The following is an 18,338-nucleotide window of genomic DNA, read 5'->3' as shown; positions in this document are numbered from 1 at the left end:
AGCTACTCTAAGGCCAGGATTACAGGGACAAAGCTATTTGCTAGAATGAGATAACGATATTCATATCTCATTCTGTAGTATAGCTGTGTCCCTACTTACGTAAGTAAAACTTACAAGTGTAATCCTGGCCTAAAAACAAGTCTGCAGAAGGCGTGGTTACACCATTCACACAGGAGTACGTGATTAAGAAAATTAAAAACAGTACTACCATACCAGCTCAAAAGCCGGTCTTAGTGATCTTACCGTCCTAACATACGTAGGTATTGATGTCGACAATCCACCCACGCTGCAGGACACTCCTATGCCACATAAATATTAAAACATCGACGTTAGGCCTCTGGGTGTTCTGTGCTCCGGTTTATCGCAATAACAAAGTGTCACCTTGCAGTACTACGGCCAGCCGCCGTACCTGCCGCCGACGCACGCGCCGCCGGCGCCGCCCGCCGACAAGGGCAAGGAGGACCTCGGCAAGGACCCCAAGTCCGACCTCAAGGTACTCACCTTGAGGAATATGTATATGTAACCTGCCATAATTGGTCCTTTGTAGCAGTCGGCTTACGCTATTTCTGTATTCATCCTACCACTCCTATCACCTGTGTCCTCCACGTGTCAACACCCCCATCGTAGATATACCTAATGTATTTATTTTTCGTGCCGTTCCTTGGTTATATTGTCATCTCAATTTTTGGTCCAACCATTTCTGTTTTACTTCATTGTATGCTTATGATAGACTTACAATCCTTACTAAACTTCTGTTTTTCGGTATTCTGCTGAGGAAATGGTGGTACATAGGTCCAATTGTGTTAAAAGTATCTCTTCTCTATTTGATATCGTTGATTGATACCCATTCCATTGGGTTCTCCATCACCTTTCCTTGGTAGTTGGTTTCTATCTTTATATAAATAAAATATTTTAGTACGAAAGGATCAAATATTTAAAATCATTTTACGATGTGTATTTAAAAACGGGCAGCCCTATGTAATATAAAGCTCACACTTTAACTCATGCACATTTCAAACGTTCTATTATTTTCAGGACGGCAAACCCGAGAACGCTCCCCAGAAAGTCCTTCCGCAGCACTTCTACCCGTACAACTACGTGCCGAATTTTCCTTACAACGTTGAACCGGGCACTCCGCCGGGTGCTCCCCTGGACGACAAGGGGAAAGAGTCCGAGCGCAAGTCCGCCAGCCCCCTAGACAAGGGAAAGGGGGGCAAGGAGGCGCCGCGGCCGAATGACACGCATCAGATATTGAAGGAGAGCATTGAGATGAAGGCGCAGATGGGGTCGTATGCGTTCCAAAGGCCGCCGCATGCGAGAGAGGAGGATCTCAGGAGGTATGTTTACTTACAAATATTTGTATAAGGTCTTTGATTTTTAATGTACCTACACTTAACAGTGTTATGGGAATTTCTTGTTCCTCAATGTCCTTCAATACTTTGTAAATTGTCCTGAAATTAAAACGATTATGGAGTAAACGAAAATGCAGTGCGCCCCGAACTGGCTTCTAAATGGAAATCGTTCCCTCATTGAACCTGCGCTATCACTACGTAATGCCCGGCAGCAGTTGGGACCCTTCCGTCAACATGTGCATTCGCTCCCCTGTCGACAGTTGTAGACGCACCTTTAAGAAGGATCATCATCATCCATCACCATATACGAGTACATGTGACGCGTCCGTTTCAGATACTACATGAGCCTGGAGCAGCGTCGGAAAGAGTCGGGCATGGACGTGAAGCCCCCCGGGGCGGCGGCGGGCGCGGGCGGGCGGCCGCCGCCCAGCGCCAAGCCGCCCAAGGACACCCCCGACAAGAAGGACGACGTCAAGGTCAAGCAGGAGGGGCAGAAGCCCACTACTGAGACGCAGGTAACACATCCTTGTTTTTAAGGTACCCCAAACTCGGAATCCTTAGTAGCGCTCCTTGCGTTCTCAAGCTCATTGAATTACGTTGTGTTTGCTATTGCTATCTCCGCAGTTTTTCCTCCCCGGTGGTACAACTTTTAACTGCTATACTGTCTCATCTTGACATAGGAAAATATAATATTGGTTTATAATCTATAAATTGTATATACAGATGTGAAACACAATCATAATGAAATGAATGTTTATAGATTGTAAATATTGTAATAATGTGGTACGTCCCACAATAAAAAAAAGGAAAAATTTATTAACATTTATATTGGTTTATTTTGCAGGGCCCACCGCCGCCTCCCACGTCGCAGTACTACCTGCCGTACATGCAGGGGCCGCACTACGGAGCGCTGCCTTTTGACCCGGTATGTTATTTTCAACTTTACGTTTTTACCGTATACACAAGTAATCAGTAAAATTCAAGCATTGTTGTGAAATTACTTCCAAGTAAATTATAATCAAAAAGTATACTTTTCTTGCCCTTCAGTTTAGTAGGTAACTGAAAGACGTCCTCAAAGTATCTAAGCTGACCATCTCGGCTTATGCACTATTCACATGAAACAACTCGAGTCTGAGCGTGCCTTACTGTGGAGTCAAAGCAAATTGAGCCTACTATACAGTACTTATTGCATTAAATGGCTGCGCTGATGGTCGAGATCCGTCACGGGCGCGCATTCTGTGCTCATTGTGAGCGCGCATTGGAAATCAATCCCCGACTCGTTCGTGCCTCTATGTTGACGTAATTCGTTCCCTCTTCAGGTGTACCGCGCGCCGCTAAGCCCGATGCTGGTCCCCGGGTTCGGCGGCGGATGGACGGTGCCGCGCTACCACGCGCCCGAGGACCTGTCGCGGCCCGGCGCGCCCAACAAGCTGGACCTCATGCCGCCGCACCAGCCGCAGTACGCCTACCCGCACGCGCAGCACAAGATACACGAGCTGCAGGTACGATTGTCTGTAGGAGCCTATGGAACTTTGAGGCTAGGTTCATACAGCTGCGCGCCGCTAGTTAAACGCGTGTGATGACTGTGATGTGTGCACATCGCGCAGTACAATATGCACGCTTTTTGTTGCGCGACTCGCGACACAACTCGCGCGTCGCTGATGGCGTGTTGTCTGTGGTATCGCAGATTTTTTTATCGATCTTTTTCGTGCCGAGGTCGTGAGGGTGAGATCACGACTATTAACGCCGTCGAGACTAATCGGTTTGATCGCTATTCTCAAATAATATTGGTGTGGTGTGGTAAATGTTGGTGTCAATGCATAATATGTTTCCAGGAGCACGCGAAGCCCCCGGCAGCAGCCAAACCCCGGCCTGAGCCACCGAAGGAGCCGGCGCGCTCGCCGCCGCCGCAGCGCCACGTGCACACACACCACCACACGCACGTCGGCCTCGGCTACCCGCTCTACCCGCCGCCCTATCCTGGTGAGTCCTGAAACCCTGGTAGTGAATAACAATCCGAGCTGTACCATCTTTACTTGCATATGTTCCCTCTGCTAGTCTCCTCTCAATGTATTAATCTGTTTCGGCTATAGTTCTGTACATTACATTTGCTTATTTATAAACTTATAAACTCAAGTAGAAACGGTCCGCGATGGTCATTTTATTTTAAAACCCGAAGAAACTAATTGTTGACCCCCGGGCTATAATTTCCAAAATAGGCGAAATTTACAATGAAACATGCGCGGAAGTTCTATCACTTTGTGGTCTAAATTTGAACTTGATATTGATGGTTACAAGCAATAAACAGGTAGATAGGTAACTGCCATCTAAATTCACGTACGCAGCCTAGCAAGATGAAAGGTCTTAGCCTAAACCAGAAACTTATGGTTGACATCAACTTTCGCGCCATTGCACCATCGCACCAATAAACAGGATGGTCCTGGGTGCTGCAGCCAGCAGGAGAATTGACGCACAGATTTTAATATATGTTCATGTTATTTACGTGTTGTTTCAGCCGCGGCCGTGCTGGCCAGCACGCAGGCCGTCGTGAACTCGTTCCCCACGCCGCCCAAATGAGAGCGCGCGCCCTAGCGCGGCGTCCGGCCCGCCTGACCCGCGCCCGCCCCGGCCTGACCCGGACCCGGACCCGCGCCCGCGCCCGGACCGGGCCGGCCTCCGGACCCAACCCCCGGTCCGACCTCCCGAACGTGACTAGTGAAGTGACCCGCGAACCTTGAACGCTATCGAATTCGTATAAATTTAACCGCGCCCGTAGCCGTTTTCGTGAACTCTCGAATTCGAATCTAATCTCTATGCCTGTAGCCATAATTTGAACACTGTGATCTCGCGTAACCCACAAGATGTGTATGTGATGTGCGCTTTGAATGTTAGAATGTGTCCGAACCGATAGTTACCTGAATTCTTTTATAGTCGGAGCGAGTGTTATCGAAGACTCTCGGTGATCGTGTCCCGGCGAAGGATGACTGACGCTGCCCGCCACTTAATGTCTATACTATACTTTGTTTTATATGTTCACTAGTGCGAGCACAAACTAGTTTTGTAAATATTAGTGTTATGTGTAAATTACCCTACGATCGTTAGTGTTCCGAGAGGGATAATATTGTGTAATATAAACATCGAATTTTCCGATTCTCCCACTGGGCATTGTACTGATGTTGAAGCCCCTTCTAAATTGATATCAATGCGAATACAGCATAGTAAGATCTACAACTGCATTCCACGATAACGAAAGCAAATGTACCTAGTTGTAATGTTAGTTTACTAATATTTAAGTAATATAGCTTAAGTTCAAAGGCGTCAATGTGATCATTACAATATGAGTCGTAGCGTGCACAAATCGTACTGTTTCGATACTTAATAGTGAGTATGTAAGCATCCTATAGGTCGTCGAGTGTTCGAGCATCGCTGTGCGTGTATGTCTGGCTTATAATATAGGAACCGTAACAATCTCATAGTCCGTGGCCGTGGCCGAAACAAGGGAGTAGTTGCGCCGTAGGCGCGGAATCGGAACATTTCGTGTCGATAAAAGCATTTAAACGGCATAAACCTTATATATCATTTGTAATAGTCTTCCAGTTGGTTGATTTGAAGTATTGTTAACTGATTAGTCCTACTTTCGCATTTCTACGTTTCCTAATTATTAATACTGGATATGAGGCAGCCAAATTATCGACGCTTTAACTCTACACGTGCTAGTTTATAGCAAGTGGAGTGATTTGTAGAGCGGCTCGAGTCACGCGAGTCGATTGCATTTCAATCAAATATAAGTAGTGGACGTTTATAACACATTTAGAGATTGAAGTAAATATAGTGATTTGGTATAATTTCTTGACATTTTAGTCAATGTACGCGTGTACCTGTCTCATAATTATCAAAAACCTATATTTGTATAAATGCTGGGCCTAAAACCCTATTTTTATTGTGGTAAGATGAGCCAAGTCTGCTAGAGGTTAATTTTGTAAACCAGTGTTTTATGCCTACTTAACCCTAAAGGGGACTGTCAATGCAATCAACGGAAGGCATCCATTGTTAAATTCATATTTATAACAATTGGTTTTGGTGAACAACATAATATCAGATGATATTTGAGTTTAAAAGAGCTGTAACAATAAATAACTTGTTAACTACAATAAATCTGATTTTGTTTATGTAAACTATGTTGAAATTTATTGTTTCATTTGTTCTTACTTGCGCTGTCCAGAACTTCCAGAAATTTCAACACAAACCATGTTCAACTTGTATTCAACCCTTTGTACGATATGGTAAATAAAGTCACCTGATCAAACAGGTACTTCTTTATTTACGTCTACAATTATAAGCAGGTCTTCCTTCTTTTAAAATAAGACACTACATTTTTAAAGTGAGATTTGAATACCCTCAATAAAAATAATAAACTATTACTTTAGTAGCTGACTTTAGAATTCGGCAGATGTAACAAAATCTCATACAATAAAATGGAACTGAAACATTGTTATGACTTATGACTTTATTGTTAGTGTGTGTCCCCTTAGATGGTGATTACAGATCGGATCCTTTAGTTGATTGCACTCTTTGGTAGTAGTTAATACTATAAGTATCAATAGTATTGAGTAGAATAACGGAGTCATGGCAGTCATGATCTCACGCAAGCTGCCGATGCCGCGGCAGACTGACTGATTTACTCGTGCCCACGCCGTGACAAACAGAATAACTTGTAATAAGCTAATAAGTGAAAAAGCTTGATCATTTGGTCGTTGTTTTTGTTTGATTTAATAATCCGGTAGCTATTGAGTTTTGATTGATTAATGAATGAAGGTTTATAACAATTCGTACGGTCAAGCTTATCCATTTAATAAGAACAATCCTGCCCGATATTGTATCTGTTTCTATCGTATCGATTTTAAAATTGTAAAGGCAAAATTGTGTATGTGAGAAACACGTTTGCAACATGGCAAATGACTGTAAACAGGTTTGCAAAGAAACCGCTCGTTTGACTTTCCGATGTGTTTAAGGAAACAATTGTCTTTCTTTGCAAACGGTGTCAATGTTTATAATAACGTGTGACGTCATTAGCAAAGGTTCCTCAATTATAAAGCTTTTCCAGAGTAGGTTGTGTATTTAGATTTTGGTTGAGTTCAATTTAGACGTTTGCCATTTTGGTTGCGAATCTAATAGTTCTACCGCAACTCGTAAGCGCGATCGCTCAAGGCAACTTTTTGCAGAAATACACACAGGGTATAGTCGTGTTTGACCGACCCATTCACCTGTTGACGCTTGGAAGTCACACTTCCATTGAATAGTGCGTTCTGTGGTATTGCTGCAAAAAGCTGCAGCGTGTGCCAGCTCTTATAAGCAAAAGGGTTGTTAGTACTGATGACGTCACAAGTACGATAGTCGTCACGTGTGGGCGCGAGCGCATCGCAAACATTACGCTTCGATAATTTAATATTAACGGTACGAATCGCGACTTGGTAAGAAACATGATCATTGTATTTATAATGTATCGATATACATATAATATGGACATTTGTGTATTTTTTTGATGTACTAAAGCCAAGTTTGATTTTTCTTAGAAAAGAATTCGAAACTTTAAAAAAGGAATAATAAAGATAAATTATTTCTTAGAAAATGGGTTTTTATTTATTTTAAAAAGTTCTTACAATGCTTAATAAATACTAAGAAATCTTATTATTGTCAAAATACATTGCCTTAACGTTAAAAATTGTGATGTTTGACTAGGAATGAGTTTTAAATAGGTACATGTACATACAGTTAAAAGTGCACGGTAACTTATAAGTTATTGCATTTCTTTACAAGTTGTTGTTATTAAGTACAATTAAAGCTTAATTCTTAAGTAAAATACAATAGTGGCAATAAAATAAATTACTAGCAAAATTAAAGGGGTTAATAATCTCTTAATACCTAACAAAAGAAAGGCTTTTCTCGCACGTCAAAACAGATGTCAATTGAATACACATTATGTATTCCATAATCTTACAGCAATGGGATAAGGAATCAGCAGTTCTATCGTCAGTTAAATGTGTTGCTAAAAGTAATCGATAGATATCGATTAGGAATATCGAGAGATTAGAAACGCAGTGTGACCTCTGAGTAGAAATGATAATGTTTCGAAAAAAACATATGATAATAAGTCACTAAAAATGCAGGGTTCTAGCTTTAGCCAGCACAAAATTACAGAAGGTTGAAAATAGCTTGAATAGCTTCGAGAAAAGGATGGTGCGGCCGTGCTTCTTCGTTTTGCTCGACTTTATAAGGTATTGTACTTGCACACGGCGCATTTAGGTGGAACATGTAAAGCCGCGGGCTACTTGCGCGAACAGAATGCTCAAGGTTGTGTACAACCCTGAATAAAAGTTTGTGTACACTGGGGTCACTATAGTATGAATCTTCTCAAATTATTTTTAACCCTAATCTGTTAAACAAAAGCCATTGTTTCTTTTCTGAGGTCGGCCATTGCATGCCACAGCACATACACACACACACAGACATAATAGCACGCGCTCAGACAAAATGGCCGAGAGCGTGCCACGCGCTCAGACACAATCGCCGACCGTACACAGAAACGAAACAATGGCTTTTGTTTAACAGATTAGGGTCTTAGGCGTAAAAATCATTTGAGAAGATTCATACTATACCTATGACGGACGCTGATGCCTACACGGTCCCGGAGCAATGTATAGTAGGCTAGTACAAGTTACACTCCTTCAGTTACTTGCCACGTGAATGTAGACTGGAAACTTATGTATTAAGCTTGAGCATACTTCGCGCAAGTTATATCCTCTAGCCTCCCAGGGTATCCCATTCCATTGTATTTTGAATCTTTAGTTTGACAAATCAGAATTGTATTTGTCTTGCCAAATTTTGGTTTGTGGGCGAGCAGAGTATAAGCGTGAGTGCATTAATTAAGATAATTTCATTACGAACAGTGACTGAAAAATAAGTGACAGATGTCAGACTGCGTTAAGACCTTGGAAGGTTGTATAAATATGACCCGCTATGATTAAACAGTACGCAAAGGGCGTAATACTGGATGCTACTTAAAAACGCAAGCTTGGCCGAATTTGACCTTCCCATACAAACGGAGTTTCGTTCTCATTTTAAAACTACGTGTTGGATTGTAATGAAACTTTGCACATACAATGACATGAGTCACATGAGTTTATAACCCAAACGAAATAGAGCCAAAATAAGTTTTGTACGAAAAACTTAAATTCGATGTATTTTTATAACTATGGTATCTGAAGCTACATAAACTAAACATACATAGATATACCTTATCCTATTGTAAGTACAAAGTTTATAAATGAATTAAAAAAAAAGTACAGTTTCAGAGCAAACTAGCTACTTGTTTAAAATGAGAGAGTAACTACATTTGTATGGAGAACCGAGCTTACCGGAGACCTTTAAGCAATTTTCAACGCGAATAATTGAAAAGATAGTCCTGATCATAAGTTCTGCTTATTTTGATGTTATGTTGGTCTTTCAGCTTAGAAAATTACTTCTCTAATGCGTCTTATAAAAATATTTCTTTGGTTGTTATAATACAGTGTTGGTTGCTAAATGTAGGCTTCAAACCAGTGACGATGTCTAAAATATTGTTATTTAAAGGTAAGTGCTATAAGCGTTAATAGTTAATAAAATCTTACACTTTGTGGTTAAGATATTAATTTGAAAAATCTCTTAAGATTTCCAACTAGGGAACAAATCAAATGATTTTATGAAAATATTCACCACCACTCGGCCACCGGTGGACTTGGTCACATTTTCTTTAGTGTATGATATCTATTTCAGCTCTTAAGATTTGTCAAGTCAATTTATTTGAATTTATGAAATTAGCATATCTTTGACTTGAAGTATTTGAAAGGAAAAGTAAGGTAGTCTACTTCTAGGAAGACTTTTATAACTTATATATAAGCGCCTTTACGCAAAAAAAAAATTAAATGCTAAATCGCGCCTAAACCTATTCAATAGAGACACAATTGATTTTTTCGATATTTAAATACTACTCGTAATTAAATACTATGACATAACATCTTCAATACACTTACTCAAAAACTTACAAATAATGCTAAATAATAAAAATAATCACTGTTCACAGTAAAGCTTGTCCTTTGACGTTAAAATAAATACTGTTAAGTTCGAAGCTAAAGCTAGATTTTTGACTGCAACAGACGACGGAGCGACAGTGTTGTAAAATACGTGAATGTCGTTTTTATGACACTTATTTCGACTAAGTATATATAGGAGGCAAGTATGCCTTTGTCTATAAAAATAATATGCCCTATTTAGGACACGTTGTCTTTTGAAACCATAAAGCAATCATTTGCACTGGTTGTCATGTTTTATTACTCAATGGTAATTGTACAAACATTGATAAGTTACAATTTTTATTGCACTAAAATAGGAACGTTTCGTATTTTTATCTAAAATAATTGAAACAAAAAACCGAATTAGAAATAAAATTAGCTCCAAGTTTAATGTCGCCCTTTCGAACTGCAGCAGTCAACATCTCACTGCCAATCACTGGCCTATCGTTGAGTAGGTAGTAGGTACACCTAAGTCCTAATCTATATCATCAGGCCTCAACTGTCTCTCGCCTTCGTTCAAAAATATAAGCATGGCCTTGTACAAAAGGTACAACCCTAGCATCCGTCTATCTTTCAACGGCCAGGACGCCGCGACGCCGTAATAATTTCCACTCTTTAAATTTTTCAAATTCGGAAGACCTAGGACATCAATCATGGCCGCCTCGTACGTGTAAGCTTCTGCTGGGATGACGTTTTGAAAGATGTGCAGACAGACGACACCGACCTTGTCTGACCAGATGTCGAGGATGTGCTGAACCTTCTTGTCGTTGGAGGTGGTGAAGTCCCGCTTCCAGAGGGTTAGGGCTTGGTACAGGTGGGAGTATGGGCGGGAACGTTTACCTGCAAAGATTACTCATAGATTATTATGATCATTTATACTTAAACACGGACAATAGAAAATGTTGAATGTACTGGGATTGACATGATTTAATGAAGATGGCTCTCTCTCTCTAGCCCTTTTCTACCCTTCGGGTGTAGGCCTCTTTCATTTTGCGCCATTCGTTACGGTCCTGTGCGACCTGAAGAATACCCTTCTACATGAAGATGGCACTGGAACTTAAGGCGCTTCGCGCAGTTTTTGGCCAAAAACTGTTACTTTTTATAGCTTATAACTTCTAAATGAGTCAACCAAAAATTATGAAAAAAATATATATGCATCTTCACTCTATGGACAACAATCGCAACATTTGACTTTTTTCCTGAAATTTGTAGTTTCACTGAAAAAAAAATAACACGACAGGCCGTTTTGCGGCTAACTTTGCTTATAACTTCTAAACGGCTTAATCGATTAAAATTATTTTTAAACTAACAAAAATGTTTTAACAGGTTCTACAAATGCAACATAGCTTTTCTTGATCAAAAAATATTTTCTTAAGAAATCGAACGTTTTTCCACATTTTATGCGTATGCAGCCTGAAAATGGCGTGGCCGGCAGTCGTGTGCCAGCTTTGAGACGAGAAGGCTGTGTCGCTCGTCGCTCCGTGCCTTCCTTGCACTATGTTCGCTTATGCACAAGCAAAGTGCTATAATATCGGAGTTATTGTGGCCAAAGAATAAATAACTGCAGAGCGCTGATTTGGTTGCGACGCGCATTAGCGAGCGCAACACGGTATTTTGCGGTCTATTACAATGAATGTAATGATAATATCCGTATATATTATACTATAATATACGTATGTTTGAGAAAACTTCATTTGAAATAAATAAATAAATGTTTTCTAACCGACATATTATAATGTCATTCAAGTTTTACGTTTTGAATAATGTTCCATTCCATCTCGAAATAATAAATAATTGATTTAACATAAGCTACCTATTACCTATTACGTTGTATGTATGAATAGTACCTGTTAAAAAAAATGTTTTTGTAGTTTAAAAATAATTTTAATCGATTAAGAACTAGCAAAACGGCCTATCGTATTTTTATTTACGGAAAAACTTACTATTAAGTTTATTGGAGGTTTAGTTAAGTAGTAATTAGTGTTAAATAGTGTAATTGTAGTTATGTCTGTAAATTTTTCATGGGTGATCCATGCCTGTTAATAAACGTTTTATTATTTTATTATAATTTGTATCTCCTTCTGGATTTCACGGGCCTATAAATCCCGGTATTTTGATAGGCTTGCGTGGGGATATAGATCCAACACGTAGAGGCCCCTTGGAGAGCTTTAATGTCATGTAGAATGCCTGCTGGAAACCATTCACAGGTGCAACAATAGACACCCTGAACCGGTCGCAGGCGTCGCAGCAGGCATTGGGACTATTGTAGAAAAAGTGAACAGTATACCGGTTTATGGATAGAAGTTTGGCTGGTCAAAAGATTGGGCTATTGCTGAGAGGTCCGGACACCTGCCATAACAATGTCTGTACACGTTATCGAGGCAGGCGGTGACTCGCCGCTGACTAGATGGGCCCCTGAAACTGCCGTCGCGAAGACGACCAGGAGCAACATCGGTGTGAGCGGCTCAGGGGTGTCGAGAGGTGTGCGCCGCTTTCTACCCTGTGGCTGTTACCAGCCACTGTGCCAACCCGCGTCTTATGCATCTTTCACTTCCACCCCTGGAGCATATAGCTCTAGCGACTCCTCTCTGGACAGCCAATGAAGGCAAGCCAGAGCTGAGAGTCCTGCGGGTCCCCTTGGGGTCCACTCCAACCGATGAAGACACGCCGAAAAACGGAGACCCTGACCGAGGAGCTTGGAGGAGGACTTGGGAGCACTCGGGTCCGTGGGGTCGAAACTCCCCAAAAGCTCGCCACAAGCTGCCCTGCCGGCTTATTATTATTTATTATTAAGGCCGTCACAGACGGAGCGATAATCTAGAGGCACGGTCGTATCATACTTTTCTCAAAACCAATCAGGCCATTTTTAACGTCCTGTAATTTTACTTAAACATAATAAGTGTATCAGACTATTATATGACTATATTTTAGTATATTTCAGTGTCTAAGTTCGCTACAAAAAAATCATGAACATAACGTAGTGTTTCACGGAAAGTTGAGTAATTGAAAAGTTTCTGATCGGAAATTGAATTACTTATACTCGGCATTTTTATAGGAAAGCTATCAGGTTATTTGGGGCATTTTCTATGAAAAGGGACCTTATTGTCGATGGCGCTTACGCCGCACAGCATCGCGCGGCATTGTATTTATATCGGAGCATCGTTTATAATGGCGTATGCGCCATCGACAATAAGGTGCCTTTTAATAGAAAATACCATATTTAGTATCATTTCAAAGCTTATTAAGTCTTCCTAAAATTGAGTACAAAAAAAACATATGTTATGGCTTTAGATTTTTTATACCCAGTAGTTTCGGAGATAAAGGGGGGGGAATGCTCATTTTTTGCCTATTTTCGTGAATAACTTCTAAACAATTTAAAAGTGCTTGTTGCTAGGCCTATTTGAATAAAGAATATATTGAATTGAATTGACTGTTTATCCTAAAATTATAAAAAATATACATTTGAGATTCTCACAATGAGCTCTTTCATTTGATATGTAACTCGATATAGTTTGAAAAACTTTTTTTTAATTTTCTCTTCCAAAAGTGGCCCCCGTGTTTAAAATTAATTTTTTACGTTACATGTCCATCTTTGGGTCATAAACTTACATATATACTCCATATTTCAACTTAATTGGTTCAGTCGTTTCCGAGAAAATAGGTTGTGACAGACGGACAGACAGACAGACAGACGCACGAGTGATCCTATAAGGGTTCCGTTTTTTCCTTTTGAGGTACGGAACCCTAATAATGATGATATTCCCACGTAATGATTGAGAAAACTTCGAACTTCGAAAAATAACACATTTGTAGTAGTATATGAAGCTAGTAGGTACTTTAATTTTATAAGTTAACTATTAATGGCATTATTTATATTTATTTATTACGGATAAAAAAAAAACTGTATAAAATAAACGCACTGTACGCCTCAATTTAGTACATACCAAGCTTTAGCTATAAATCTTAATCCGTCGATTTGACTTAGGTATTTATTTGTAAGAAACAGATAAAACACAAATTAACTAATTGAGGCTTGTAAAGTATAATGCATAAGGGAATATATTTTTATTATAATTTACGACCTCCACGACACACATGATCTACTCATACTCAAACAACAAAATATCTGCAAAAGATACACAAATACGAGGTATAGCGCCAAATGCCGCGCGCCTCTGGGCTGTAGGTTATTCTTTGAACCTCGTTCCGCCGCAGTCGCCGCACCGAGACGAAATTCACGTACGATCGCAGTGAGCGGGGTGCGGGTGCAGAGACGCTGAGACGCTCAAGGCCAAATCAGCGAGAATCGTCTTAAGAACCTACATGATATAGGCCAGGTTCACACGGCGTAAATTTTTCCCGTATACCGTACACGGGATTTTATCGAACACCGTAGTGTCAGCAAAATGGAGTATGGTAACTTTCAAAATTGTTTACACGGCTACACGGCTTTCTCGCATAGACGCCGTGTAAACGATTTTGAACGTACTATTTGACCGCCTGCAACGACGCAAGGCCAACCTACGCGCGTGAGAATGATTTCACTATAAAATAAGGTTCTCTGAGTGTGTCCGTGGAGAACACTACTCGCGAGTAGGCATTGGTTTTTAGCACTCACCTTTTCCAACGTAAAATATCGAGTTGATAAAGGTGACCCAGGAAATATGGTGATTCTGCGTCCCAGCTTTGGCCGGTAAGTTCTGCGTTAGCCTGGGGTCCAGTAGTAAATACGTGAAGGAAGTTTTCGCCGTGCCTTCACGCCATTTCTTGTTGGAATTGGTAAAGTCGGTGCGCGCTTTGGTCTCCAGCTCAATGTATGGTGCTAGGTTGTTCATCCAGTCACTTGTGCGCAAGGATTTTTCAAGTTCTATACTGTATGCTGAAACATCCAATAAAAATGTTTTAAATATAAGCCACTTTTTCACTGCAAAATTGTTGAGTAACGCAACTAACATTTTTCTAGAAGAACTTTGAGAGTTTTACTTTTAAATTTAGTTAATTTCACTACCATTATAATAAAAAATTGTTTAAGAAAATTTTAAAATTATCACATAACTGAAAATAAATCAAATAAAATGACATTGACATCACTCAAAATGTATGAAAAACCTTTTTGACTTACTTTTGCCCTGCTTCTTGACAACAATGGGTTGTTTCTTGAGTGCTTGTAGTTTCTTCAAGTAGAGAGTTTTGGTGCTGTCTTGTATGGGTCCAGGTTTGAATCCCAGCTTGACCAGTTCTGCTCTAAGGCTGTTACTGTCATAAACAACGGAAGCTGGTAATGAGGAAGCTACGGATACTATTGTTTGGTCCGCAGTTGTGTCAGCTGCTTCGTCTACTGGAAGACTGTAAAATAAAGAATATGTTATGAAGAAGAGTTGGTCATATAAATAACTTTTCAGGTATTTACACTATTAGTTACTTGTATTTTTGAACAGAGCCAGATGAAGACATATAAAGACTAGGCATAGGCAAAGACGACTCGATTTGAGTATGACTGACTACGACCCATGGGTCTCCTAGGCAACAGTGGCGACACTGCAACAATAAGCAGTTCTGTTCTGCCTCTGTTATCCTTACAAATAAACTGGCTTTTAGATAAGCAACATACAACACAAATAATATGTACTTACACAACAGACGAAACAAGTAGCCTCTTCTCAATCAACACCACATCTTCCTCTTCATCCTGATATTTATACTCTTCTTGCACATTTGCTAGAACTATACTGCCTCCTGAGAAATTGCTGCTCACGCCACTGCTGGCCGATGATCTCCTGGTATTCATGGCCCCAATGTCTGTATCATTGTGGTTACATAACCACTCATTAGTCTTATTCTGAACCATAACCAATGCTTTGTCCATTTGTGAATTATCTTCAGTCAATAACGAGTGAGAATCATCTAAAGTCAATCTTCGCATATCAGAACTTAATTGTGTCTTACATTTTTTCAAACTTGTCTTTGTTTTATAATTTATGTGTGTAATACTGTTAGGCGAGCCGGGTAGCGAAAAATTTTCGTATACGCTCATGCGTTGTTTTTTATAATCTTTAGTGTCTTGGCAAGAGCATGATTTTTCATCGACAGTGTCTTCGAGTCTTTGTACGCCGCTTATTTCTATTTCCACTGGTCTGCTGGTGCATGTTTTGTAGCTTGTCCTAGTGTCATTAGTTCTATCCTTGAGATCAAAAGTGTTTTTGGTGAGATTAGTGTCCCATGGCGCTGATTCGTCCTCTAGCAGGCGTTCTCCGAGTATGGTGGGGTAGAGGTTGTTCATGACGAGGCTGGTCTTCTCACACCAGTCGCGGACCATCTCGGACCTCCTGCAGGTGGACACATGGTGGAGGGGGTTGTTGATGACGGGCTCGTATTCGGCGACCACTTGGTCTGTTGTCATTAGCACTTTATCTGTAAAAAGGAATGGTACATAAATATGTATATTGTATATACTGTTAATACTTTCTTACCTAAAATGTGTAGGTACATATTTAAAGATTACTAAGAGACTCCACAGAACTAGCTAGAATGAGAAAAGTGGGTGTACATTACACGCTACTCATAAAAAAAAACGCTATTGAGTGAAATGTTGATGGAATGTTATTCAAAAACTGGAATGGAACCAAATCTATGCTAGTTTTTTATACTTTTAAATATTGGTTCTTACTTTAATCTCATGCTTGTCTTATGCTTGCATTTTTACTGAATTTATCTGCATTGCAATTAATTATATTTCGCTGCAAAATAACTTAGAATATATTGCAGATTTAGCATTACTGATACTGACCTAAATCTAAAGTATATGCGCAAGGTGATCCAAAGGTATCATCCAGTTGGTCCACCACATTGTGTAGGTAGTCGTACACCTCCCACTGTTCCTCCCGAGCTGCATAGTTGAAGGCAGAGTGGCCGTCCAGGTCGAGCCGGGACGGGTCTCCTCCGCAGCCAAGAAGGAGCTTCAGGTTCTGCACTCGGCCCCATATGGCTGCTATGTGGACTGGGGTTACACCGTCATCAGTACTGTAAAATAAAATTTCTCTGATAATGAACTTTTAGGAAAAATGTTTGTGCACAGGCTTAAAAAGGCCTCATGGGTCCCTATAAGTCCATGTGATACAGATTTAGAATAACATATTTAATAGGTATTCAGTACTAAATGTATAATTAAACCAAGAGAATAAAATCACAAGGAAAACAAACTTTTTTTTAGTATAACTGTTTTAAACGACTATTGAGAATTCCCAGAAAAATCTACATGTATGTTCAATCAATGTTAAAAACAACTGCTAAGTGTAATCCTTAGACAAAATTAAAATAATTTTCTGTGTGCCACGGAAACATATGTTATAAAAATAATAATTTTGTGTTGCACTTGGGTGACCTCCACTCAAGGGGAAAAAAGGTACAAACATATGAGTCATACAATATGCTAATAACCCTACAGTTAATAAGTATTAATAACAAATTTTTTGCTTTATAATACTGATCCAAGAATGGTGAGTGCAGCTTATTTAAACCTCGATTTAATAGCATAAAAGCAATAAATTCTGATTTTGCAATCCAGCCAGAAGTCCTGTTAGGGACTGTGTCGTTTATGAGAAGGAATATAAAGCAGTGGCACTTACCATAAATTGGGATTACCTCCATGCTTGAGTAATACTTCTGTGCACTCTTTTGATTTCTCTAAAGGCTCAATACCAACAGCCAAATGTAACACACCAATGCCTTTACAAGGTAATATCACATTTATATTTATTCGATTTTCACTTAGAAAACTCTCCACTGATCTGCAAGCAAAGTGTAAAATTATATAAACACTTATTTTTTATAAAGACCACCACTATAGAACTACAACTGCAATTAACATGGATACTGATTTTATTACTATACCTCGAATCTCCACTCTGTATTAAATCGTACAATTTGAAGACATCTCTATACGACGAACCCATGGTTCTTCAAAAGTTGATATGAAACTATTTTTTCGCAATTAGTAGTCATCGATTCTGCACCTTGCAACCGACCATTTCCTCTACGGCTTCCGCTGCTCGCGATATCACTTCTATATTTAGATCTTGCTGTTTCTTCGATATTGCAAATTTTACACTTAATTGTATTGGATCACTGTGGTATAAAATTGCGCAAGTGTGACTCACATTGTTGTGTCGTTTGTTTTGCTTAAAATTTTTAAATTAACGTCACCCTTTCACTCAGCCCCTTGTTTACGTTTAGCACGCTAGGCTTCTCACGTTTCGTTTCACGGAATTGGCATTCCAATCATTTTACCGCATTGCTTGTTTATGTAAGTTGTTCTTCGCATATTTTCTGAAATAATATAAAGTTAAAAGAATTTGAATAGTTTGTATTTATGATTTTTATCATCATTTACCATTTGCTACATCAATAACTATTTAATTCGAGTTTACTGTCGTTTGACTCGATGACACAACAGATGGCGCCACTTAACAATCATTAGTTCAACGACCCGGCCCGGGATTTAACGATTAGTACACAAGGTAAGTTAGGTGTTTAGATTTTGTTATTTTTTAAACTATTCGTCTACAATGAATATGAAGGCTCAAGTATGCCCTAAATATACATGAATTTCTGCTGAGTTTTTTACGCAGTTAACTGAAAATCTTGTGTAACAAAATTGTTTGGTGGTACCGCATCGCATACCGGCAAGCAACAAGCATTGATAGGGGTGTAGGGGTCCGGTTGCACGCCGCTGTAACTGTGTATAATGATTGCCTGTAGCTGGGGCTATTATGTCGGAGGTATCCTCTATTATTATTCCTGGAACATACAGGAAACATCCCGTTGCGGTGTAGGTACTCACGTCTCACGTTTTCTTTAATAATGCGCGCTTATTTTCTTG

General features: G+C 39.8%; 2 protein-coding genes across 4 annotated transcripts in view; one reads left to right on the top strand and one right to left on the bottom strand.

Annotated features, from left to right (window-relative positions):
• The window catches only part of LOC134749207 (zinc finger protein 608-like), a 142,325-nt gene extending 135,344 nt beyond the window's left edge, over positions 1-6,981 (top strand). For 2 of the 3 annotated variants that reach the window (XM_063684077.1, XM_063684078.1), the window contains 7 exons: positions 389-493; positions 1,036-1,337; positions 1,687-1,867; positions 2,197-2,277; positions 2,672-2,854; positions 3,188-3,335; positions 3,868-6,981. In XM_063684077.1, the coding sequence (XP_063540147.1) occupies positions 389-493; positions 1,036-1,337; positions 1,687-1,867; positions 2,197-2,277; positions 2,672-2,854; positions 3,188-3,335; positions 3,868-3,929 (1,062 nt within the window). In that variant the 3' untranslated portion in view covers positions 3,930-6,981. The remainder of the gene's footprint in view (positions 1-388; positions 494-1,035; positions 1,338-1,686; positions 1,868-2,196; positions 2,278-2,671; positions 2,855-3,187; positions 3,336-3,867) is intronic. The other variant, XM_063684079.1, reaches the window with a different exon arrangement.
• Positions 6,967-17,862, bottom strand: LOC134749209 (uncharacterized). The gene is made up of 7 exons (XM_063684085.1): positions 17,351-17,862; positions 17,086-17,247; positions 16,248-16,480; positions 15,094-15,871; positions 14,583-14,806; positions 14,079-14,339; positions 6,967-10,300 (listed from the first exon to the last, which is right to left on the bottom strand). Exons 1-7 carry the CDS (start codon positions 17,410-17,412, stop codon positions 9,936-9,938), a joined length of 2,085 nt encoding a protein of 694 aa, XP_063540155.1. The 5' UTR covers positions 17,413-17,862; the 3' UTR covers positions 6,967-9,935.
• Between the last annotated feature and the right edge of the window lie 476 nt (positions 17,863-18,338).

This window comes from Cydia strobilella, chromosome 18, assembly GCF_947568885.1.
Source record: "Cydia strobilella chromosome 18, ilCydStro3.1, whole genome shotgun sequence".
In the NCBI taxonomy this organism is placed as follows: Eukaryota; Metazoa; Arthropoda; class Insecta; order Lepidoptera; family Tortricidae; genus Cydia; species Cydia strobilella.
The sequence above is the reverse complement of the archived record's forward strand: the minus strand, read 5'-3'. Positions and strand labels throughout refer to the sequence as shown.

Bases quoted from the DNA above. Each gene is read 5' to 3' on its own strand.
- LOC134749209 (XM_063684085.1), bottom strand. From the start codon at position 17,412: ATGGGTTCGTCGTATAGAGATGTCTTCAAATTGTACGATTTAATACAG. The intron at 17,248-17,350 runs GTATAGTAATAA...CTTTGCTTGCAG, and splicing joins ATACAGAGTGGAGATTCGAG to ATCAGTGGAGAGTTTTCTAA. The intron at 15,872-16,247 runs GTCAGTATCAGT...TCCTTTTTACAG, and splicing joins CGCATATACTTTAGATTTAG to ATAAAGTGCTAATGACAACA.